The 23,998-nt window shown below is 37.8% G+C and overlaps 3 protein-coding genes and 1 long non-coding RNA gene across 6 annotated transcripts; 1 reads left to right on the top strand and 3 right to left on the bottom strand.

Annotated features, from left to right (window-relative positions):
• The first annotated feature begins 436 nt into the window (after positions 1 to 436).
• Positions 437 to 10,326, top strand: idua (alpha-L-iduronidase). Of its 3 annotated transcripts, XM_059337858.1 has the most exons (15): positions 437 to 777; positions 1,186 to 1,326; positions 2,050 to 2,132; positions 2,548 to 2,655; positions 3,118 to 3,213; positions 3,422 to 3,624; positions 3,843 to 4,022; positions 4,945 to 5,161; positions 5,260 to 5,469; positions 5,597 to 5,718; positions 6,333 to 6,458; positions 6,592 to 6,668; positions 7,626 to 7,726; positions 7,847 to 7,928; positions 10,302 to 10,326. In XM_059337858.1, the coding sequence occupies exons 1-15, from the start codon at positions 641 to 643 to the stop codon at positions 10,309 to 10,311; spliced, it is 1,893 nt and encodes a 630-aa protein (XP_059193841.1). In that variant the 5' UTR covers positions 437 to 640; the 3' UTR covers positions 10,312 to 10,326. The 3 variants fall into 3 exon arrangements, with proteins under 3 accessions (XP_059193841.1, XP_059193840.1, XP_059193842.1); XM_059337857.1 differs by lacking the exon at positions 10,302 to 10,326 and having other exon boundaries at positions 7,847 to 9,240; XM_059337859.1 differs by lacking the exon at positions 10,302 to 10,326 and having other exon boundaries at positions 644 to 777; positions 1,208 to 1,326; positions 7,847 to 9,240.
• On the bottom strand, positions 9,229 to 10,435 carry LOC131975245 (purpurin-like). The gene is made up of 4 exons (XM_059337860.1): positions 10,286 to 10,435; positions 9,798 to 9,934; positions 9,589 to 9,701; positions 9,229 to 9,503 (listed from the first exon to the last, which is right to left on the bottom strand). Exons 1-4 carry the CDS (start codon positions 10,424 to 10,426, stop codon positions 9,241 to 9,243), a joined length of 654 nt encoding a protein of 217 aa, XP_059193843.1. The 5' UTR covers positions 10,427 to 10,435; the 3' UTR covers positions 9,229 to 9,240.
• A 3,139-nt stretch (positions 10,436 to 13,574) lies between these two features.
• LOC131974821 (uncharacterized) lies at positions 13,575 to 17,065 on the bottom strand. Its single transcript, XR_009394682.1, has 4 exons — positions 16,912 to 17,065; positions 15,352 to 15,406; positions 14,850 to 14,948; positions 13,575 to 13,882 (listed from the first exon to the last, which is right to left on the bottom strand). It is a non-coding gene; the product is annotated as an uncharacterized LOC131974821 (long non-coding RNA).
• A 2,007-nt stretch (positions 17,066 to 19,072) lies between these two features.
• Positions 19,073 to 23,444, bottom strand: LOC131974530 (potassium voltage-gated channel subfamily V member 2-like). Its single transcript, XM_059336873.1, has 2 exons — positions 22,245 to 23,444; positions 19,073 to 20,602 (listed from the first exon to the last, which is right to left on the bottom strand). The coding sequence occupies exons 1-2, from the start codon at positions 23,427 to 23,429 to the stop codon at positions 20,348 to 20,350; spliced, it is 1,440 nt and encodes a 479-aa protein (XP_059192856.1). The 5' UTR covers positions 23,430 to 23,444; the 3' UTR covers positions 19,073 to 20,347.
• Positions 23,445 to 23,998: the final 554 nt, after the last annotated feature.

The following is a 23,998-nucleotide window of genomic DNA, read 5'->3' as shown; positions in this document are numbered from 1 at the left end:
TACATTTACACTGCTTCTATCCACAGGGTATACTTTTTAGCATTAGTACTTATTAAAAATAAGATCAGTTTTAGATGGTCTTAACTACAGTGTGGGTTACTGTGTACCTCATTGTGCCAAATGTTAAGAGCAATTTTACTCTTCCGAAATGATGAAGCTGATAGTACTCTGGGTAAAATGTGTGGTACATTAACCTTAAGAACAAGAACAAGAAACCTGTAAAATAATAAATAATCAATCGATATACACCGACTGGGTGATACTTATTTAAGTTATTTAATTGAAATTACAATTTAGTGCTTTCATGTGTTACTTGGCAAAAGATTAAGACATTTCCGTGTTTTTAATGTGCTTTTAATTTGTTATATTTTGAAAAACAAACTCCACTTCCCTAAAAGACTACAACAGGTCGCACGCATTAGACGTCATCATTGTCAGCTGACTCGCCACAGTGGAAAGGCGTTATATTAGTTTTGTTGTGTTTTAGTCTTGTTAAAGTGAATGTTGTTCAAGGCATTTTTCATGTATCCGCATACAATGTGTAAGGGTTGCCTTTACCTTTCGTTACTGACATTACATCGATTTTGAAGCCGTTTAAGTTGAAATTCAGCCGACAACGTTGCCATGATCGGTCGCAGACATGCATTGGAAAACTTTTTCTGTCTTTGCGTTACTTCTAAACATTACCAAAACTTCAGCATCTTCATATGTCATCACAGTTGATGTGGGAATACAAGTAGGAGATCTTAAACACTTCTGGAGAAGCACTGGTTTCTGGTAGGTTCAATTCAATTTTCAGTTATTCCATAAAAAATATTCAGAAGTGGACAGCAAGCAGCGAGTAAGTGATATTTTGATGAATTCAATACGTTAATGTGAACTAATTCACATACCGAATTTACAAGAAGACATCTGTAATTAAAGAGAGGTAATACCTAATGTTCCTCTAAGTAAGCTCTGTGATTATAAAAAAAACAAAGCCATTTTTAAAATGTTAATTTTTTTTGTGGAGATATACTTTTCAAGAGACAAATCAAATGACTTGGTCTGAAATACTAGGCTACACTTGATTATTAAGTCCATGAAGCAGCAGGTTTATAAAACAAATAGTGAAATATTGAAATGCATTATTGTTTTACTGGTGTGTCACAAAGTTAAATAGGAGCTTGATCTTTGTGCTTATAGCCCCCCACTCCCTCACACCCAGGCCCACCAGTTTGACCTGAGCATCGACCAGCAGCTGAACCTGGCCTATGTGGGCTCAGTCCCCCATGGAGGGATCCAGCAGGTCAGGATACACTGGATGTTGGAGCTGGTCACTGCACAGTAAGTGAAGTAGACTGCCATGATATACTCACACAAATAAAAACACTGGTATAATCATAGACTGCATAAGTAATTTACAGTATATAGTATAATGTACGATGTCTAGTGTGATGATGACATATCGTCACCCTGTTGAAATAATCGCCTAACTAATTTTTTTCAAGGAAACACAAAAAACTTCACCAAAAGTGTAATATGCAGTATAACTTAAGAGAAATAAATGATTTTTGAACATGCCTTTGTGACTTTAGCAAGATATGGTAACATTTTATTTTGAATGTGTCTACATAAGAGTCACACAAGCCTGTCAGAAACATGACATGACAAGTATCATGAACATTAATGTTACTTCAAAGTGTCATTAATGTTCATGACACATCCCATGTCTTGTTTATGACACGCTCATGTCATTCTTATGTAGACACCTTCAAAATAAAGTGTTACCATATCTTGCTTAAGTCACAAAGGCATGTTCAAAAAAATCACATAGTCACATTTTATTTTTGACCTAGGCATAATAAATCTGCTCTGATCAACTGAGGATGGAGGGGATTTTACCATAGGTGGCCGGCGTCATGAGAAGATGATTTAGGCAAAAAAAACAATTTTGACAAAAAAATGACTTAGGCGATTATTTTAACAGTGTGATGATATGTTATGATCATCTGGTGCTAGTTTACTGATTATATATTTTCTCTTTGCTATTTTGTTGTGTTGTTGTAGGGATATTGGAGGACAAACCCAGTACAACTTCACCAAACTGGACCAGCTGATAGAACTCTTGTGGATTAATGGACTCCGACCAGGTACTGTACCACAAATATCAGCTGAAAAACACCACATCATATTTGTGAGGGATATTTAAAGTCATCTACTTTCAAAATGAATCACACAAGTCTTTTTTTCTATCTGGTTTTACTTACTGGAATAGATTCATAATAAGTTCATTGTTCGGTTTCTGTGTTTTAATCATTTCTTACATAATTATTACATGGTTAAGTCAATGTTATTGAGGCACTTTGTCCCAAATGCTTTCATTAAGAATCCAGCTGAGTTCTTTCAATAGCCTTTTCCAAATCACATTTAAACCATACGTGCGAACCATAACTTAAGAACATAAAACTTACAGGTCAAATGGGATTTTGCTGGTCTTTGCTGCACTTCCGACATGCCGCTGTAAAATTCTGAAATGTAATTATTTCTGTCACATCTGGTTTTCAGGTTTTGAACTGATGGGCAGTGTCTCAAACTATTTCACTGACTTTGAGGACAAATCACAAGTGGTCGAGTGGCGAAATCTGGTTTATCTCATAGCCAAGAGATACATCGGTGAGTGGAATTGTTTGGTCGCTATTGTATTTTATATATTGTTTGCACTTTGCGATGTGATTACACTGTGATTGACAGTGTGCAATTTCAAAAAAATTGCACACAGTCAATAAAAACCCCAGTCTAACAAATACATGAAGTATAATTGAGAAGCAGTGTTTAAGTAACCTTTTAACAATGATATTTACCAGTTGTTTTGATCTGCTTAGAGGTTTTATATTTAAATGGAATACATTTATGGAAAATTTCATTCTGGGTTTTTACACAAGTAGGGTTATCTCTATCCACATCATTCAGGAGGTGTAACATCTCCACAGAAACATTCATTAAACTCTTGTGCAAATGTTTCCTGTCTTATTTTATATAACCTATATCAATAGAGTAGAATACACAAGCTTGATCTGCACTGTATGAGCCTGCTCCTACATAATGTGATTTCTGCTATGTTTTGTTTAATTACAGACAAGTATGGCCTGGGCAGCGTCTCTCAGTGGAACTTTGAAACATGGAATGAGCCAAATAACCATGACTTTGATAATGTCACTGTGTCAATTCAAGGTAAACTCTTTTTTTTTTAATGGAGAGCTTTGGCATGATGGTTTAACTTCTATTTTATTTGGAACTTAATTCTTCTGGAGATTCTGTGTCATTTAAATGCTCACATTTCATATTACATATCATCAGAATACAAAACAGACTTTCCAATGTTGTACCTATGATCAGTTCTGTGGTTCATTCAGTTTAATAAACCTTTTTGGCTTTTTAGGGTTTTTAAACTACTACGATGCCTGTTCGGAGGGTTTGCGGGCTGCCAGCAGTCTCCTGAGGTTTGGGGGTCCGGGAGACTCCTGTCATTCTCCCCCACACTCACCGTACTGCTGGGCCATGCTGCAGCACTGCTACAACGGCACCAACTACTTCACTGGAGAGACGGGGGTCAGGATCGACTACATCGCCCTGCACAAGAAGGTGAGCTTTTCTGGACCTAAAGCTAGATCTAATATCTAGAACAATTATCACATTTTAATAAATTAACATATATTTGTCACATTCATTCATTTGAAATACATGTTGTTAAACTATATGTATTCCTGCATCCATTAGCTTAATTATTTGGAGAAAAAAGAAGAAAGAAAAGAGAAAATAGGAGTATTTGTTGGAGATGTCTTTCTGTTTCTGTCCTTCAGGGAGGTGGCTACTCCTTACCCATCCTCCAGCAGGAGATCCAGACAGTGGGCGAGATCCAGGAGCGTTTCCCACGGTTCCGCAGCCTCCCTGTTTACAATGATGAGGCTGATCCTCTGGTGGGTTGGTCCAGACCGCAGGAGTGGAGGGCTGATGTGACCTACGCTGCGATGGTGGTGAAGGTGAGGATAGTGAAGGGATGGAGGAGAGCAACATGAAAAACACTTAACACTTAAAGAGTAAAATCATATTTATTTGAACACTTGATGGTAAAGAATAATACTTGTATTTAAGTATAAATCAAAACTTTGAATTAAGTTAATATGCAAGTATTCACCTTACTCTTGTTAGTTTACCCAGTTAATCCTTATTAGGGCCGGGACTTTAACGCGTTAATTAAGATTAATTAATTACACAAAAATGTACGTGTTAAAAAAATTGACACATTTTAATCACACTTATTTTTGCACCGCGGAACTTTTCTCACTGGATGAGTTTCAGGCGGACCGATTATACTGGAGCACCAACTAGCGTTGATGAGTTCAGACATCAACAAACCACAGTGAACATGAAGGAAGAAGCTGATGAGACCGCTTTGGTTGGCCCCGTGGATGATGGGACATTTTGTTACAAAAAACCAACGGATGGAAGCGTTGATAAGAGCATGGTTATGTGCAAGTTATGACCCTAAAACCAAAGTATTATAGTTCACAGAAGGTCTTCCCTCAATTTCTGAAATGTACTATATTTCTAAATATGCTATTGCTACACTTAATGGCAAAGATTGCACTGGTCTGTTGGACTTGAACAAAAAGAAACAATATTTTTGTTGCTTAAGCTTATGTATTCAGTCATTATTCAATGATATACTAAAAATCCATGTGAAAAAAATTACTTCTCACTGTTCTCAGGTCAAATATTTATATGCGATTAAAATGTGATTAATTTCGATTAATTAATTACAAAGCCTCTAATTAATTAGATTTTTTTTTTTTATCGAGTCCTGGCCCTAATCCTTATACATTGTCTTGTATACATACAGTTTGTTTATGCAATATGTATGCAAAAGGGGGACATAATGTGCTCATTTGCTCCCTCCAACAGGTCATAAACCAGCACCAGGAACTACTGCTAGCAGACCCAAACAGCAGCATCAACTACACCCTGCTCAGCAATGACAATGCCTTCCTCAGCTACCACCCACACCCCTTCACCCAGCGCACGCTGACCGCCCGCTTCCAGGTCAACAACACCCAGCCGCCTCACGTCCAGCTCATCAGGAAGCCTGTCCTCACTGTGATGGGCCTGCTGGCTCTGTTAGGTGACCATCTCTTTACTCAGAGCTCAGGTCTCCATAATGTTGCTGTCCCGTTTTAATGTTTCTACTGTTGTCTCTGCTGTACGTGAATCCACTTGAAGGAGAGACGCAAGTCCTGGCTCAGGTTTTGAGCTCAGCAGGAAATAACAACAGCAGTGTGGGGGTTATCGCCAGCAGCCACAAGCCCGTCACATCGTACGGCTCAGACAGCTGGCAGGCTGCTGTGCTGCTCTACAACAGTGATGACAACAGCACCTCCTCTGACACTGATGATGTCACAGTGTCACTGAAAGGACTGGCTGCGCAGAAGGGTTGGTTTAGTATTATTTTTTATTAAAGATGATTATATTGTAAGAGAAATATGACCAGGTCCCACAGGCTTTTATAGTAAGTAAGTTCATTTCAGTCCTGCCTGTTAAATGTCTGTTTGTTGTCCAGGTCTTGTGTATGTCACATATTACATTGACAACAATGTTACCAACCCGTACCAGCTGTGGCAGAGCATGGGAAGCCCCGACTACCCCACAGCAGAACAGTTCAGATGCCTCAGAGCTGCACAGGTAAACAAGAGGTTTATAATACAATAATCAATAATACAATTAAGACATCTGATTTTATCCTTATACTCCTGTATATCTTTATAGTGTCTTGCATACCCATGCAGGCCGGGCTGCTTTTGGTGCATGACATTTTTTACATTAAATTAATTGCTTGTTTATTCATTTTATTATTATTTTTGTAATCTATATTACTTGGAATGGGATTGGAAGCAATTTTAATTAGAAAAAAAGTAACTTAATGCAGCACCTTGCACACAAAAATACTTAAATAGCAAGTATTTCATTTATTTTATTTTAATTTTAAATTTAGATGCAAAAATCTAGTCTAATCTAATTTTTCATTCTAAATCAAAATAATTAAAATCAGTCCATTGAATGATTGTTGCATGGCAAATACTCAACTGTAATTATACTACTCGTAAGAAAGCCAACTGAATTGCACCTTTTATACAGTGACTATCGTGCATTTATGAAATGGTGTAAATTCAAATAATAATGATGATATATATGCATGATGCTTGGTGGATTACAGTGCAGCTTTAATTTATACGTTCAATTAGATTTTGTCACAGTGCTGTTAACATTAAGACAGAGCTGATGTGTGTTTGTGTCAGGACCCTCATGTTGATGGACCCTGGGAAATTCCTGCAGGGGACACTCTGACTCTGAAAGCCAAACTTACCGTGCCTTCTGTCCTCCTCATCCATGTTTGTGCCCAGCCCAAAGCAGTCCCAGACCAGGTCAGTGCCAACACACAACAAAATAAATGTGATTGTTCTCCTTGTTTCGTGTACCTCACAGTCAGCATTGAAGCTACTTTACTCCTACCTTGTGTCATCTGTATGACTGTAATTTGACTTGACTTTTGATCAGGTCAATGGGTTACGTTTCATCAGGATCACAAAAGGTCAAGTCCTGATTGTCTGGTCAGACCACTGTGTTGATTCCAAGTAGGTGCACATTATCATTTATTTGTTTTTGCATTTCTTGCGGCAATAGCAGTGGGCAATATAGCCCTAAAAGATATCACGATATTTCAGGGTATTTTTGCAATATGACACAATATTCTTGACGATATGACAAAATACTGAAAAATATAGAGAAAATAAGGAGATTTTTTAAATTATTTGTCTGTTTATAGAAAAATTGTACAACAAAATGAAAAAACAAATCTAAATTGTAGTGTAAAGTGCAAATCTCAACAGTTGCCGAATACAAAGAAATGTACTCTTGACTCTTCAGAGTACTCTTCTTATAAAATAACTAAAATGATACTGCGAATATCAGTTGTGGAATGTAACTAAGTTCATTTACTCAAGTAATGTATTTAAGTATGATTATGAGTTACGTATACTTAACTTGCATATTTCCATTTATGTAACAAATATTGTATTTTTTACTCCACTACATTTAGCTGCCAGCTGTAGTGACTTTTCACATCAAGATTTATCATAAAAGACACAATTAAACATTTTTATAAATTAAACCACATAAAAGTATATTAGGTAGTTAAAATGAACTCTAACTTGATGACAGTAAAATGCTTCTTACATAAATGCATCGCAAATAATAATCCAACAACATATATAGAATAAATATAACAATCTGAGTGGGGTCTTTCTGCATAATGAGTTATTTTACTTTTGGTACTTTAAGTACATTTTGTTGCTGGTATTTTTCTACTTTAACTGAAGTACGTTTTGAATGCAGTTATTTGACGTCACTACGCCAAGAAGGAGAAATGTCGCAATTATCACAATATTTATTTTTTTATCATATAAAAATTACTCATGTCTTAGATTTAATCTCTGTATGACTGTGTTTTTCAATGCAGTGAATACGTAATATGCACGGACCAAGAACATGAAAGCACTCATTCATGCATTTTAACTTCTTTGTATTTGCAGATGCATTAAGACATTTGAAGTGGAGTTCTCCAAAAACCACAAGGAATTCAGCAGAATTAATACTCAAGACACCATTTTTACTTCTTATGTTTATTCACCTGGTAAGAATTCTCAGTAATTATTAGTACAATTATTTATATATCTGTTACATGATGACCCTTTTGCACTATTGATTTGTGTTGCCACAGAAATAAAACCATATCCCATGTTGTGTTCTATAGTGGAGCAGGAGGTCAGCGGTCTGTACAGAGTCCGAGCTGTGGACTACTGGGGAAGGCCTGGCCCGTACTCGCTGACAGAGAGGTATTCAGAGAAGTGCTAGACCAGGGTCAAATCTGATGCTGTGACTAAATAGTTTTTATACTGTAAATACATTTTAGAGATAAATGTGATGTGATTGTGTAAATGTGATTATGTATGATATTCACTTTGGGTCATTTCTGATCTGCCTACTCTTTATAATCCTCAATTTATTATTCTTATTCCTGCTGTATTTTACAGTAACACAGAGAACATGTGTCTCTGATAGTGTAAAGTAGTGGTTGTCATTTCAAAGATTACCAGCTGAAATACCCCAACACAGAGTTTGTCTGTGTCTTTCTCCTATGGGTCTTTTCTATTTTGCATCTGTTTGTAGTCATTCTACATCTTTTCATGATCATTTATTTCTTTTCTTTTTGTCATTTTGTGTTTTTTGTGGTCATTTAGCATATCTTCATAGTTGGTCCATGTCTTTTGAGAGACATTTTGTAGGTGAAGACCTGGTTGGCCCATTCACTAATCCTTCCATGGCTGCACATAATGTGTCACTTAGCAATGACATCAGTAAGGAATAGTTCACACTGATACAGTGACTGTAACAATCAGACCAACAAATATAATGGATGCCTTCATAATTTTTTGTTATAAAGTATTCTATTTTTTAACTCAAAATGTCTCAGATTTCTATACAATTGTGTTTTAAAGGTTCGTGCACTAGTTGGATCATCAGTCTAAGTTGATTACATGACCATTTTTACAAAGACAAGGACACCAGCAAGTTTCTTTACAAAATTTATTATCACCAATACAGAATAATACAATGCAGATGTTACCCATCAGTGTGACAATACTGTGCAGTTGGTTACATTCACTTAACTGGTAATACTTTTCATTGGATTTGGCTTGAAAATATAATTTCATCTTGGCAGTGTTAATTTAATTTGTTCATGGGTCGTTGAATCAGATTTTTACGATAATTCTCTCCTATGACTTTGGAACACACTGTAGCATATCATAAGCATAATAGGATTATTCTCCTATTTGCGTCTTTGAGGTGAGCTCTGTCTCCGTTTTGAGTGGGATGATCAATCCAGTGCACTGAATGAGTTTAGCAGGCTCCTGTTAAGAATAGAGAAGAAGAGCAGGTGTTGGATGAGTTTGGATGAATCAGGTTGAAACATGTACTTTGAATACACAAAACAAAATTGTGTTTTAAATTGACAGTTAAATATAAATGTTTTAAAAAGAGCTATGAATCCAAGTGTTGCCAGAAACCACTTTGTTTACTCTTAATGTTATAAACTTTTTTTTTTTATCAATTAGATCCTTCAAATAAAAATCAAGATACATGGTTTCACTGTTTGTCTGTCCATTGGGCTGAATGTGAAAAGACTGAGTACATACCAGACTGCAGCACAGGCTGGAACTCTCCAGCCATGCAGATTTCCTCCTGTTTCTGGCGAACGACTCTCTGGATGGCAGGGGCGAGGCCACGGGGGTTGCGGGAGAAGACCAGGGAGTATCCGTCCTCGCAGCTTCCATCGTCCTTCAGTGTGCGGCAGGCATAGGTGATGGCATAGTTGTCATAGTCTGTGTCAATGACCCAGTAGTTGTCACCTGGAAGAGCAGGGAGCAAGAAGTTAGTCTCAACCGTGTGAGAGAAAGACGGAGAGAATCCGTGCATATAACTGAGGAGACTTACCGCCGCTGGACAGGTAGCTGGCCAGTCCCTGGTAGTTCATGAACATCTTGCCGGGGTTGCCAGGGTCAGGCACGGAGTACTGAGCAGCCATGTCAGCGCACACAACCCAGAAGCTGCAGGTCAAGTAGAGAAAAAAAGTGTCACATTTGCAAACAGGAAAGGAAAACGTATTTGCAATCAAACTGCTACTAATAATGACAAAAACCCACCCAAAGAGAGTGACTCTGCCCCTGGAGGAGGCAACCATGGAACCATCATCTCCAATAGTGTATTCAGCAGAGATGTTGTCCTGCAGGAACAAACCCTCGGGATCCTTCTTCTGCAGAGCGTACCACTTTCCTTCATACTGTCAGAGGAAAATCATGATTTTGATTGGTATTTCATTGGTAGAATGTGTTAATGCACATAAAGAAATGTGGGGTTTTGTAGGTGTACTACAATCAGGGATATATGAAGTGATCGAAAACTCAATTCCACATATCTCTGATTGTAGCACACAATGCGAAACACTATATCTCATTGTGAGCAGATAATGTCCTGGTTTACTAAGATCATATTCCTCTCCAATCCTTTCTTTCTACTAGTTTATCTGTGGGAACTAGCCAACAGTCCTAAATCTACATATGAGTATTGCTGACAATGGTTACAGTAACCTGCCCTGAATGAAACTGTTACTTAGTCGTATTTCTGTACTTACTCTTTTGGGGTCAAAGTCCTCTTTGACTGTGAAGCTGTCCACCACGCAGGAGGCCAGGCCCTGCTCCACGCAGGCCAGGAACATCATCACCAGGGCAAGCATTTGGAAGTCCATTCTGAGCAAAACACAAGTTAAGCACATGTTAATTGACATATTAGAGCAGCTCAAGTATCTGGCAAAATGTGGGGGAAAGTCACTCTTGCAACTCCATATTTTCTTCGTTAAAAAGCTATTTGGTCTCCACAGAGCAACATCTTCTTACCTGAAGCGTAGAATGAAGCCGCAGGAGGTTTTCAGTGCAGAGCTGTTGCTGTGTCTGAGCTGTGGTGAGAAGACGCCGAGCGAGCCTTTTATATCCGATGCGCAGACAGGCTCACTGATTATTTTCACTTCTTGAACCTAAATGCAGAGTTTAAATCTACAGCTAATCCATTTAACAAAATCCCCCGCTGTAAGCTGATGAACACTCACATTCAGCAGAGTGTAGGCTTTATGTAATTGTTTGCGGGGCTCTATAATAGGATACATAACTGAAGAAGAGGTGGACTGAGCTCCAAGTCACACGTCAGTGGCGAAGGTGTTTACATGAACAGACTCGTGTATTTTAGGCATGAAGACCTCAAAACCAAGTGGAAATATTAATATTGGTGGAATCATACCTGCTAAAAAAAAGTTATGTGATACTGTGCGATACAGGGTGAATAAAAGAATTAGATAGGATGGCCTTATTCTAATTTTCTTTTTTGTTTTCCTGAATTTAGTGTTTTGTTTTGTTGTTTTTTATCCATCTTCAGATTAAATGTTTTCTATCTCTAGACTGGGATACTTTTCAAATAACAGAGTATAACATTTATCACTGGCCAGTTTTTATGTTGTATTTTTTCTTACTTGATAACTAGGTAACAAAAATAAAAGTGTCTTCTGGGTTTCCCAATAATGCCTAGCTCTGTGTACTGACTGTAAGTGCACTTTACATTTATAGGGTTTTCTTTTTAATTACTGTAGATACAACTTTTTTTAACTTGTATTTAAAACATTAAGAGACACAATGTTAAGGATAAAGATTTGAAAAGGGGAAAAATAGCATTTTCACATTTATCATCAAACCAAATGAAATTACAATCACATTTTTCCATTACAAAATAGTCTGGTACTGAGTCGTTATGTCAGCAGAGGCTCAGGTGTTCCCATCTGTTGTCACTTACACGGTTAAGTAATGTGCCAGAGCTTCAACCTGTAATCTTCGGAAAAATGTGTCATATAGGAAACAGCTGAGGCGTGTTACAGGAAGTCTACACTACTTATGTACGAGCAAATGTGCATACAGATGCTAAAATGTGATAACACCCCACATATTACAGATCAGAGTGAGATGTTTTCCTCGCCACTTTACACTTTACTACGCCATGAAATAATTTGTTTCTACTGGGGCATTTATAAGCCGAGTTTACTCCTATCTCAGTTTTACATCAATTCTTAAAGCCTATTATGTAGACTTGTCATTGTTTTCACCTGTTTGTAATTCATTTTTCCATTTATTTTAATTTTTTATACATTTTTTTTTTCATTTCTTAGTTACTATTCATTTATTTATTTTAAATGCCATAATATTTGTTACACAAATGAAAAGGAAAAATAAGTTGTAAGCAGATAAATGTATTTACTGGGATATTTTTAGCTACAGTAGGTGAGAGCTAAGTAAAGACAAGTAGCATGTCAATAAGTCCAGCTGTATTTTTAGTAAACCCTGGTATTGTTGTTATTCTAATAATAACCCGTCCTTCTGAGTATATTAGGTAAGGCCTCTGTGCTTTGACATCCTGGGCTGTTCAACCCGACACGTCACATGTCAACAGTATTAACTCTGCATCTCTAATCCAAAAACAAAAGCTAGCTTTAAATGGTCCTGGACGCATGTAGACACACACTTAACTGGAGGTGAGCATAGGTTCAACAAGTCTGGACTTGAGCCACGCCAGGTCACTGACCGCTGCATGTTAGCAGGTGACTGTAAGAGAGTGATGTAAGAATTCACAAATATCTCAATACTAGGGCTGCATCCTTCAGAAAATATATCAAATTGTGATTAGTTTTGGCTGATTCACCAATAAGATTCACAATATTGGAGAGTGATTTTTTTTTTGGCATCATTATTTCACTTTTTTTCTTATCTCTGTAGGATATGGAGTGTAGGCCAGGACATCTCTGCAGCAATATAATTCTTAATTCAGAATGCTATTTTCACACATTTTGTCTTTAACAATCATTCCCCCTCCTGCAATGTGAATATAACACTAGTACATATTGCATTGTGAATAAAAATGTGTTAATTGTGCTGCCCGATTTCATAAGATCTAGTTGGTCTTCAAGACGATGAATGTTGATCTGGGCAACAAGACTGTCAGCTGTGGCCTTCACTGACCCTGAAGAGATTGTAGGAGGAATAGCTGGATTTCACAATTATGTCAATATGATTCATTTTACCCATAATGCTTAGTCAGGTTTTTTAAACAGAACTTGCAAATTGTATCACACCACTCAGCAGTAGAAATCATTCAAGTTCAGAATGTACTTTGAACTAAAAACCATGTGTTGATTTGTAGGTTGACATTAAGATAATGGGCAACTATTTTGCCAATTAAGTCACAACTTTTCAGTTATGCTTTTTTTTTTTAAATGATTGAGACGAAATAAGAGAAATATGAGATTACCTTTAGCTTATTAACTTCAATTATATGTTTGTTTGGTTTTTTTTAAGAAGTTTCTGACAATTTATTGCCCATATGTTGTCCACAATTGTCCACAATTCAGGGGAAAAAAATATTCATTTCCATTAATGTTTGAGCACTTGACCCACCAATCTTTATAAATCTAAAACTGAAAATACATTTCCACAATGGTATTGTCTGTAGCAAATGTTTTTATCCTGTGTGAAGCCAACATGCAGCTTGGAAATTCAATTTGATTACTGGTCTTAAGTAGCTAATTTTCCATTAAATATATGAAACATTTCCATAAGAGATATAAATGAGACTTTAATCAGCTTCCTTTGTAAATTATTTTTAGTAGTAGAAAACATAAATGGTTCCCAGTAACGACCAAAAAAGCTCAGTAACTGACCACGGTCTAACAGAAACACATTCGTCTGCATTTGATGTGACTTATTCTTGATTAGAAAATGTTATAATTTTAATATAATGTCATCCCTGTGCTGTAACAGTGGGTGAAGGTGACTATAACCAGAGGTCACATGCTTGTGAAAACAAATAAAAAGACAAGACTACAGTGATCATGTACTTCTGTATTTATTACATTGTTTCATTACAAACAGGAACTATATAACTTATGAGTGCAGTGCTGCTGCATTTGCAGCATTACAATGCTGAGTTCAAGAGCTGTAACTAACCTAAAAACCACTGTATCTGGCAACCCAGAGAGGTGTTATATTATACAAGGTAACAGTGAATACGTCCACAACATGGGAGTGTTTGACTTGTTGGGACCCGGCACCAGGAAAAAGGAGGGAGAGGTTGGGAATTGCACGTAGACATCCTCACATGGCAGAGCAGCTTTACTTCAGAATGGTATCTTCACTGGCTGTAAGGAGAGAGTCATATAAGTGGGATTAGTGCAGTAAGGATTTTACCTAGCAAACATGGTTTACATTGAGTGGATATGCTCCCACTTCATTGTGCAATGCAACATTAACTGTATCATAGTGCATACTGGTGTTGCCATTATTGTGTCCATTCCCTGTAAAGTGTGTAGCTAGTGATGGTCCGATGACACTTGAAGCTCCGACACATACGCGGTAGCTCATGAAGCAAACGTCCCGAAGCGCTGTGCCGAGGCGTGGTTTGGTCACATGACTCGTGACGTTCGAAGCACTTTGCTGCTTCGAACGTCACCGAATCACCAACAGAATTGTGGAAGTGAACCGCTACCTTGCTGATCCTCCACTAGAAAGAACTGCAGAACTGCTCACATACTGGGCAAACCACAAAAATGTATATTCCAATCTTTATCAAGTTGCTAAACATTTCTTATGCACCCCAGCCTCATCTGTGCCGTGTGAACAGGTTTTTTCCAAGGCTGGGGAAATTGTATCGACAAGAAGAAACCGCTTTAATCCCAAAACTGTTGTTTGTAAATAAAAATTCATAACAAGTTACACAAGCACAGTTTTTCAAGCACAATCTCTTTCCCCACCCAAAATTCATAATATAATCTGTATTTGCACTGGCCAAATGTGAAAATGTATGAATGTAGCAGCACCATTTAAATGTTTCATAACACAAAAGTGAAGACTACAGACATGTCAAATAAAAAACATGGTCTTCAATAGTTATTGTCTTTATTATTACTAGCAATATTATTGTTGTTGTATCCACTCGAAACATACAGTCATCTAGTGTAGTGTAGCCTCGAGTAATGAACCATGTTTTGTATAAAGTGTCGAAGCTTCAACAAAGCCTCGATCAGCCATCACTATGTGTAGCATGCAGTTGTATACATGTGCAAACTGAACCCTTGACAGGTGATTGAGGCTAAATGATGAGGTTACCTTCTGCTAGCTCTTTAGCGATGCGCTCCTGCTCCTCGCGAACCTTTTTCTCCTCCGCTTCAATCCTCTTCTCCTCAGCAGCAATTGGCTTCAGGTGATCTGAGAAATTAAGGGGTTTATTTAAAAAAAAAAACAGCTTTCATTCATTCACCTAATCTATATATAAGCATTAAGTTTCACATCCTCCTTAAATGCACGAAGTGCCATTTTTCTGCGGCTAAAGTCTCTCAATCAAAACAATAATAAAAATATAGCTTTAAATAACATGCTGTGATGGAGATACAGCCCTTGACAAATCTATTAGATCAAGAAGAAGAAATCTGTCAAAAGCTTGTTTAAAATGAAAATGTTATTGTTATTTATTTGGCAAATAAACTGAATTCAACTTTTTATACCCAAATTCGAGCCAGCTCATTGGCCTTCTCTGAGAAGTCAGAGATTCATCAAGCATTACATTCAACAACTAACTGTTTCGTTTAGGTGCATAAGAATAACAACTCACCATATCTCTTTTTGCCATAGATGATGCCAGCAATCAAAGCAGAGTACCTTGCTGTCTGTAAAGAAGAAAATAATGGAAATGAATTCAAATGCTACAGTCCCCACAAGTCAACAAATTATACAGGTATCTGGATATATCTATAAAGGCAAATAATAACTGGACGTGCCTTTCATCGCTTCTATGTAAACAGAAATGAGTGAGACAGAACATCCAGCAGCCTTAGCTTTAGAAGTTCTCCACATACTTACTAAGCATTGCTTACATAATGTTGCTGCACCCATTGAACTCCATACAGTGCTACAAGGAGTTATTGAGACCTTGGTCATGGTCACAGACTACACATCTAACGGAGGTGATTTTAACGACCTTCCTAGGGGGTTAGGGTTTATCTTGGCCCAAAAAAAAAAAAGTATAAACTTGAACAGCATGTTCACTTGTCGTCACACTGTTAAAATAATCGCCTACGTCATTTTTTGTCAACCTAAATCATCTCCTCATGACACCGGCCACCTATGGTAAAATCGCCTACATCCTCAGTTGATCAGATCATGTGATTTTACCCCTTTAAGATAATGGCCTATGTCAAGTGTGTGACTTAAGCCGATTTATTATGCCCAAGTCAAAATAAAATGTGACTTTATTTTGAAGGTGTCTACATAAGAGTGACATTAGCGTGTCACAAACATGACATGGGATGTGTCATGAACATTAATGACACTTTGAAGTAACATTAATGCTCATGATACTTGTCATGTCATGTTTCCAACAGGCTTGTGTGACTCTTATGTAGACACCTTCAAAATAAAGTGTTACCATATTTTGCTTAAGTCACAAAGGCACGTCAAAAAATTCATTTATTTATCTTAAGTTACATAATTTACACACAGTGTAATTACTATGGCAATAGCTATCCTTTGTTACATTCTTTTTGAGTGAAGTGATCAATAAATCTCATATGTTACACTTTTGGTGAAGTTTTTTGTTTTTCCTGCAAAACTTGAAAAAATGAGTTAGGCGATTGTTTATATATATAGAACAGGATGAAGTTGTTGTTTGCAGTCTGTCACCACCAACAATGACCAGCAGGGGGCGCTAACGTTAACAACAAATTACTTAAAATACGGTCGTTACAGCTGAATTAAATAAACTACAGGTAAATTCTGTTTTGTCAAAATAAAGAAAATGCACAAGTATTTATAAAAATGCCTTATTTTGGGTAAATACCTAATTTATCATCCAAGGACATGTCCATTAAAAACAGCCAGTTAGCGCTACGTTGTTTCAATGGAGCCACTAAGTGCAACTAACTTAGCCATTAGCTAGCAGCGCTTTAGACATAGATATAATGTAGTAGTATGCAATTTCTTACATAGACTCTGTTTAACTGACTACAAGATGAAGTAACGTTGCAACTAAAGGTAAACGTAAGATAGCATGCTTCCTAGCTAACAGTTAGCTTGCGTTGTAGAGCTAGCAAGCTAAAAAAAAAATACGATTGCAAAGGTAATTTACAGTAAAACACGAGGTACTAGTTATCACGATATTTACTGCAATACAAACCTTAATCAACGGCGACACTGCAACTGGAGGAGCCATGGTTTTACAGCAGGCTAACGACTAGCTGCAGAGGTCACTTTACCACAAGGAGGACTGTGGGAGAAGAAACTTCTTCTCTGAGGCTTTACTGCAGCTGATATGCCCACTGTGAACTACTGCCACCTTCTGGCCATAAGTCATCTTTGTCATACAGTCTATGGAGAAAATAAAAGTTGCAATTAAATAAATGCATTAGTCTAAATATTATTATCACTCTATTTTCCATTTCCCTGCAAATTCTAATGAAATGCAAAAAAGCTCTTTCCAAACCTAGTTTAAAATATTTTGTAAATACGTTGTTTATACAATAACAAATTATATAGTTTTCTTAAAGACACTTCGATAACATTTGTGATCCTATTCTCAGCACATCTTCAAATTTAAAAAAAAGCTATTATATGATTAGATGTCCTCTTTCTACATCATAGCCCCTGTGTCTTTATTGAAAGCTCTCCAACCTCTGAATTAGACATAACACGGGGTCCATATGTCCCAGTTCTCTTATAAAACCAGTATGGTCAGACAGTAGACCTTTGGCATCTCACATTATATTGCACCATTCATAATCCCCTGGGAAACCTGATGAAAACAGTCTATTGTTCACCTCAGATTTCATACATCTGGGTGTCTAGTTTATTAGGTATGTGTAGCTAAATGGAGAGTGATATGATAACCTTGCCAAATCTTACCTTGATGAAGATTAGCGTTCATATCATTATCAGTTTTTGTTGCTTCAGCTGCAGTGATTTTGGACCCAGTAGTTTGTGTTTTTGATCTGTACTGACAGTTGTTCTAAATATTTTACACATTTAATGGATTTGGACAAAATATTGTAAACACAAGTCAGTCTAAGATAACTTTTTCAGTGTCTGCAGACAATAATAGGCCTCAAATATTGTCAGGAGCATCATGTCTACTGCTCCATTGAAATCATCAGCAGTTAGAAATGGCTGATTTACTCTTTAGTTTGTTGTTTTTCTATTAAAGATTAATTAATGAATTAATGCTGGGCTTACACCAAAATATTTTCACAGTCCCAGACTAAAAACTGAAAGTCTTTAGTAAGTCATCTCGATCGTTAAGTGTAAGGAAGTAATCTGCACTGTTTCATATCAGTCTTTTCCTAGTCTTGGGTTTGGATCACATCAAACGTGTTTGATATTATCGCAAGTCGCAGTGACGTAACACAATCAACAACCAATAGATGAGCGGGGAAAGGTCCCCGGTTCCAGACCGGGCATTAAAACCACTTCCACAGGAAAAAGTAACATCACAATAATATTAGTAAACTCAGTCCTAAATACTAGTGATGTCATATATTTACGGCCACACGCGGGATTTTGGGGTGCGCTGTTTCTTAGTAAAGAGAACAGTAAGGAGACCCAGCTAAAATGTATAAATAAATGTATACATAAATAAGTAATAAATAATCGATGATTATTGTATGATTAACTAAATGAAAATTGATAGAGCTGATAATATAATTATTCAATTAAACAATTGTAATTAAATAGGACATAAATGTAAATCATGAATTAATTTCTAAATTTTTCTGTCATTTATTCTTCCTTATATTTATTTTTTACTGTAAAATAGTCAACTTTTCATGTCAGAAAAACAAACCCTTTTCGCCCTTTGTGAGGGTGCATTTTGTGCATTTTTTTTCTTTTTATTGTTGTTGGGTTTTTTTCAACACAAACCACTGCACACACTAGAGCGGCTGTAGCCAAAAGCTGCTTCTCCTACATTTCGTAAGTTTTTACTAAGAGCATGATGGGAAAAATGCTAAAATAATCTAGTTGTAGTCTTGTAAATAGTTACCCTGCAAGATTCAGTCTGTCTAAAATCTCAGTCTGAGACTAGGCTGGGACTAAAAACTCTAAAGACTTGTCTTTAGATGTGAGCAGGTGTGAGCCTATAGTTTTCTGGGAGTCTTCCAAATCTTTTCAAAGTCTTCTGATGTATAGGTAGGATAAGATACTGCACCTTATGACACACCAGGAAAACATTTTTGCAATGGCAAAGGTTGTCCAGAAGAGGTCAGTAGAGATGTCTGCAGGTGAACAGTTCTGTGTAGCCTCACACTTAACATGAGCATGTAGTATTTAGTCAAGAAGGAGAACAGTTTCATGAGCAGTATGTTGTTTATTGAAAACAGATTATCAGACTGCATCGTGTGCATGCATTGCAAGTAAATCACACTGCATAATTAATAGGCGGAACTATTGAACAGCAGCACCAGTATTAGAAGGTTCAATACACTTATTGCAAGCCCCTGCAGATCAAACATACACAATAATGTAGCTGCAGTTAGAAGGATTCTCATATGTGTTGTTCAGATCTAAGCTGCTTCCTGATTAAGCTGTCTCTGAAAAGTACATGTTTCAAAATTAGATATGGTTTTGTTGTAGATAAGAAAAAGGTCAATGCTCTGAGAGATGCTACAGCGTAGTGATATTCAAAGCTCCTCTATTTATTCCCCAATGTGCCAAACCGACCTCTTCACCCAAACAGTCATTTACAATAATACACTTTCACTGTGTAAATCTGTGGAAAGCAGGAGTACAGCTTTTAAAACATATTTAGTTTAAACATCTTTCACATCCGCATTGGGTGACAATATCAAATATAAAAATATTCCTTATAAACTTGTTCAAACTTCACTGAAGCCACATGATAATTATAGAGAGAAAGATTCACATTTGTGCAGATGCACCATTACATCAGATGGAAATATTGTTGAGGTGTTTTGCATCATTTTATACATATTTCCCCCAAATTCTTCCTGACATATTTGATCAAGTATATTTGACATTTTCTGTTGTAAGGGTTGGAAGAATGCTTGTACACATAATTTAATTTTTTAGGTTGAAGACCTACAGATCACTGAAAATGAACCCTGTTTTGTGTATTTCTCTGTATGATAATATAGATTTATGATATAGCTGTTTATAGCTAGACTGAACTACTTGTGAATATTTCTTGCATTTTTTGTTGTAATTTTTTCTTTTGACTGAGAAATTAAGCATATATAAAATATGGTTATCTGTATACAAAAAGCAAATATTTTACAAAATCAGCCAGCCACACTGCTTAATTGTTCTCCCCCTTGTTCACTCCATATTGTAATGCCAAAGCTGCAGTCCTTTTCACTGCTAGCTGGCCTGGAGCGAGCGTAGATAGCCTTCAGCATTTTTGATCCCTTACCGGCTTCTCAACAACAAAAGCTGCCAATTTACAGGAATGTACAGCCAGATGTGTTACTACTGGGGATTAAACAGTCATCTTTTATTCCCGTTTAAGATAATTATCCCCATCACATACAATTTGTTTTGCACAATTGTATAGGCAAGCATATTATTTCATGATAAAAAAGTCATAGAAGAAATCAATGTATGTGTCACTGGTGGCCACTAAAGCAGCGGTTGAAACTTTTCATTGTCCTCTTGGCAAATCTCACCTTCCCTCGATTTTTCACGGCGGCTGTGTACTGATTGGACTTGAGTTTAGAGTAATAGTCTGAGAACTTGTTGAAGAGGATGGATATGGGCAGGCCATTGAGGATGATCCCAAAAGAAATGCAGATGAAAGCGAAGAGACGACCAAGTATGGTCTCTGGGTAGACGTCTCCGTAGCCCACAGTGGAGATGCTGACCTGTGGGGGGAGTGAGGAGAGCAGTCAGTGGTGATGGAGAAACATGACTCTTACCAGCAGTTTCAGTCTGTGTCCTGTTTCAAACAGCCTTTTCAAAAGGCTTTATCGTTCCCTTAAGTTGAGGTGAGTAGGGCCCTACTCCACCAATTCTGGCCAGCATGTATTCCTAAGCTGAGCGTAAACCTTATACTTAGGTCTTTGTGTATTTGAGGAAGACGATGAACCATGAAAGTCACATTGGAGTAAGTATTGTGATTTTGTTGGATTTTTTTGTTGACGGAGTGTGAAAGAATAAAAAAAAAACTTAGAAACACAGGAAAAAAAACGCAAAATGTTGCAAGAGGTTCAGTGAAACCAATTGAATGTGCTGTAAAATGGACTGCTTTTACTATCTTGTCTATGAGGATCATGTTTTGCACTGTGGTATCTATTTTTAATTATCTATTGTTGTCTGTTAGTATGATACTGACCAGAACGAAATTAAGTTCCCTTTGTGGACAATAAAATACATTTATCTATACTCATAATTTTACAGCATTTGTTAGGACCCACACTTCCGCCAAAAAAATTCTATTGCTGAACTTTATTATTACTTTAATCATTTATTATTTATTATTATTATTATTATTATTATTGTTATTAATAATAATAATTTTTGTAATGTTTTTTTCTTGACTGCGCCTTATAAACCATTATAGTTGCCTGTTAAAATTCTAGACACATCGAAATTTGATCCTGTTAATACAACATAATGAAGCTTTTCGATACTGTGCAGTCATCAGCCTTGCCCTAGAAAAAGTGGAAGTTTCTTATACAGTTTTCCCACTTCTTTCAGCTAATCACTCAGTCTGATTGTGTTGCACAAATCTCTTCAGATATTGAACTTATTTTTAGTGAGAGGCCCTACCCACTGCTTCACCAAAGTGACCAACGTTTTTAAAACATGCTCATAACCTCTCTGAAAGGTTTTGTTCAACCCCATTCAAGGATGACACATAGTTCTTCTGCATCTGTTTATATGAATACAACAGGAATATTTAGCAGTGAGCAGAGGTCGTAGTTTCCTTCACTCGAACCATACTTATCATTCAGAGGATTATCATTTCCTGCCCCTGGATTAGAAGTAAGATTCTACCACCCGGTCAGCAGGAGGGGAAGGATCTGTTAAACAGGTTGATTCATGGCAACGGACTGTGAATCAAAGGTTTGTGTTAACACTAACTCAAATAAAGACCTTAAGTCAAAGCACTATTACTCCCTTAAATACTGACCAGGTGCCATTAATTAATCAGTTAATAAACTACAAATATATAATGTGTAGTTTGAATCCCATCCCATCTACCAAGCGTGACACATCCTCCAGTTAAGCTGACCTCATTGTGTTTTGTAAGCCAGGTAGTGTTGGAGTGTAATCTAATAACATTAAACAGTTCACACACCATACAAGGACTTTGTCAATACTAAAGTAAATCAAGGACAGGCTACTTTATTTAACTTGCATAAAGGCTAAGATTTTTTTTCATCAGTTAAGTGATTTAATTAAGTCTTATCATTTTATGACTTTCCATATTTTCTCTACTGTACTCTGCATCCTGGCCTGCTGGTCCTTTACACTACACAGTTTTACAAAAGGGTTACTTACAGCTGCCCACCACCATGCAGCAGGAATGCTTGTGAAGTTTGTCTGTGGCATGTCATGCTCCACAGTGTAAACCATGGCTGAGAAGCTGAAGATGCCCATGGCGATGAAAAGGAAGAGGCAGCCCACTTGTTGGTAGCACTGACGCAGAGTGAAGCCAAACGCCCGCAGGCCTGTGGAGTGTCGAGCCAGTTTCAAGATGCGAAAAATCCGCATCAGTCTCATGATCCGCAAAACTTGGCCCAGTTTACCCACCTGCCCCACCGCCTGCATGTCAGCCTCATGCTTCATGTAGTTCTCGTGATTGTCAAAGAACTCCAAGACAGCTTGCACATACTGGGGCAGGATTGCGATCAGGTCCACCGTGTTGAGCACACTCCTGCTGAAGGACTTGATGTCAGGTGTGGACACCAGACGGAGCAGGTACTCCATGGTGAAGAAGGCGATGCACATGGACTCCACATATTCCCAGTACGTCTTACCACTGAGCTGACCTTTGTGAGTTCTGTATTGCATCTCGTCCACTGTGTTGAGAGTCATGGCCACCAGGGAGACCACGACAAACAGGCTGGAGGCCACAGCCATCAGCTTGGCCTTGATGGACGAAAATGGCTTCTCCATCAAGTTCCAGATCGCTCTGCGCTCGTGGCCCATGAACATGTCGTGAAAGAGCTCCTCATTCTCCTCGATCTCCACCTCCGCCTCCAGCTCCCTCTGGATCTTCAGCTGTTCGTTCAGCTCGTCCTGGCGCTCCTCGAAGGAGATGCGGCAGCAGCGGTGGGTGTTCTTGATCCTCACGCCCCAGTAGTTGATTTCCTCCAGGAAGTTACGGGGACACAGCTCGTCCTTTATCCACAGCACGCCAGTCCTGTAGAAGTTGAAGATGTTGTGGAAGACATCTGGGTCCCTGTCAAAGAAGTACTCATTGTTGGTCACGGTGTAGTCGTCGCACAGGTCCAGCTTCATGTTGTGGTCTGTGTAGGTGGCCAGTCGTCCTATTCTTGTCTTGGGATACTTGGCGGCCGTCTTGTAGGCTATTTGATATGGCTTCCCTCCTACATTGATGTTGATCATGTAGTTCTTCTTAGAGGGTGAAATCTGCTTGCAGAAGGCATACTGAGCATTATCGTCCTCCTCGTCTTCATACTCGGCATAAATGTCGTAGATGTCCCTGCTCAGTTCCTGCATTGAGTTCCATGTCTTCACGATGTTTTCCTTGGCTAGCGGGTAAGCAACATCTGAGGGTCTTCGATTAATGTCTGAATCTGAGACTTTGTAGTTGGGGAAGAGACTCTGTCTCCTTTTGCACAAGTTGGCCACCTTGCTGGTGCTCCCCATGTCGATAACCCCCAAGACTACACAGCAGACAGAGTGCTTAGACCGGCCAGCATTACTGCTGTCTAATACCCCCTCTACCTAAGCATGGAGGACACGAGCAGGATGCCTCATGGCCCCATTAATGTTGCTGACTGAGAGGATCCGCGTGCTTACAGGACATCTAAATACCATTATCCCCTGCTGAGCTGCCTGGCTGACATGACGTTGGCTGTGTGGCATATCTAAACAGATGCCCATCATGAATCCACCCTTTTCAAAGTTGATAAATATTTTAATATACAAGTTTATAGAACGCATAACTGATTTGAGTGAATTTAAGACAGAATAGACAACAATCAGTATTGTTTTCCTCTGTATCGATTTACAAATGCATAACATGGTGCCATACATTAATCTTTTTGCAATCCCTACAGATTACT

The sequence above is a fragment of the Centropristis striata genome, chromosome 7, assembly GCF_030273125.1.
Source record: "Centropristis striata isolate RG_2023a ecotype Rhode Island chromosome 7, C.striata_1.0, whole genome shotgun sequence".
In the NCBI taxonomy this organism is placed as follows: Eukaryota; Metazoa; Chordata; class Actinopteri; order Perciformes; family Serranidae; genus Centropristis; species Centropristis striata.
The sequence above is the reverse complement of the archived record's forward strand: the minus strand, read 5'-3'. Positions and strand labels throughout refer to the sequence as shown.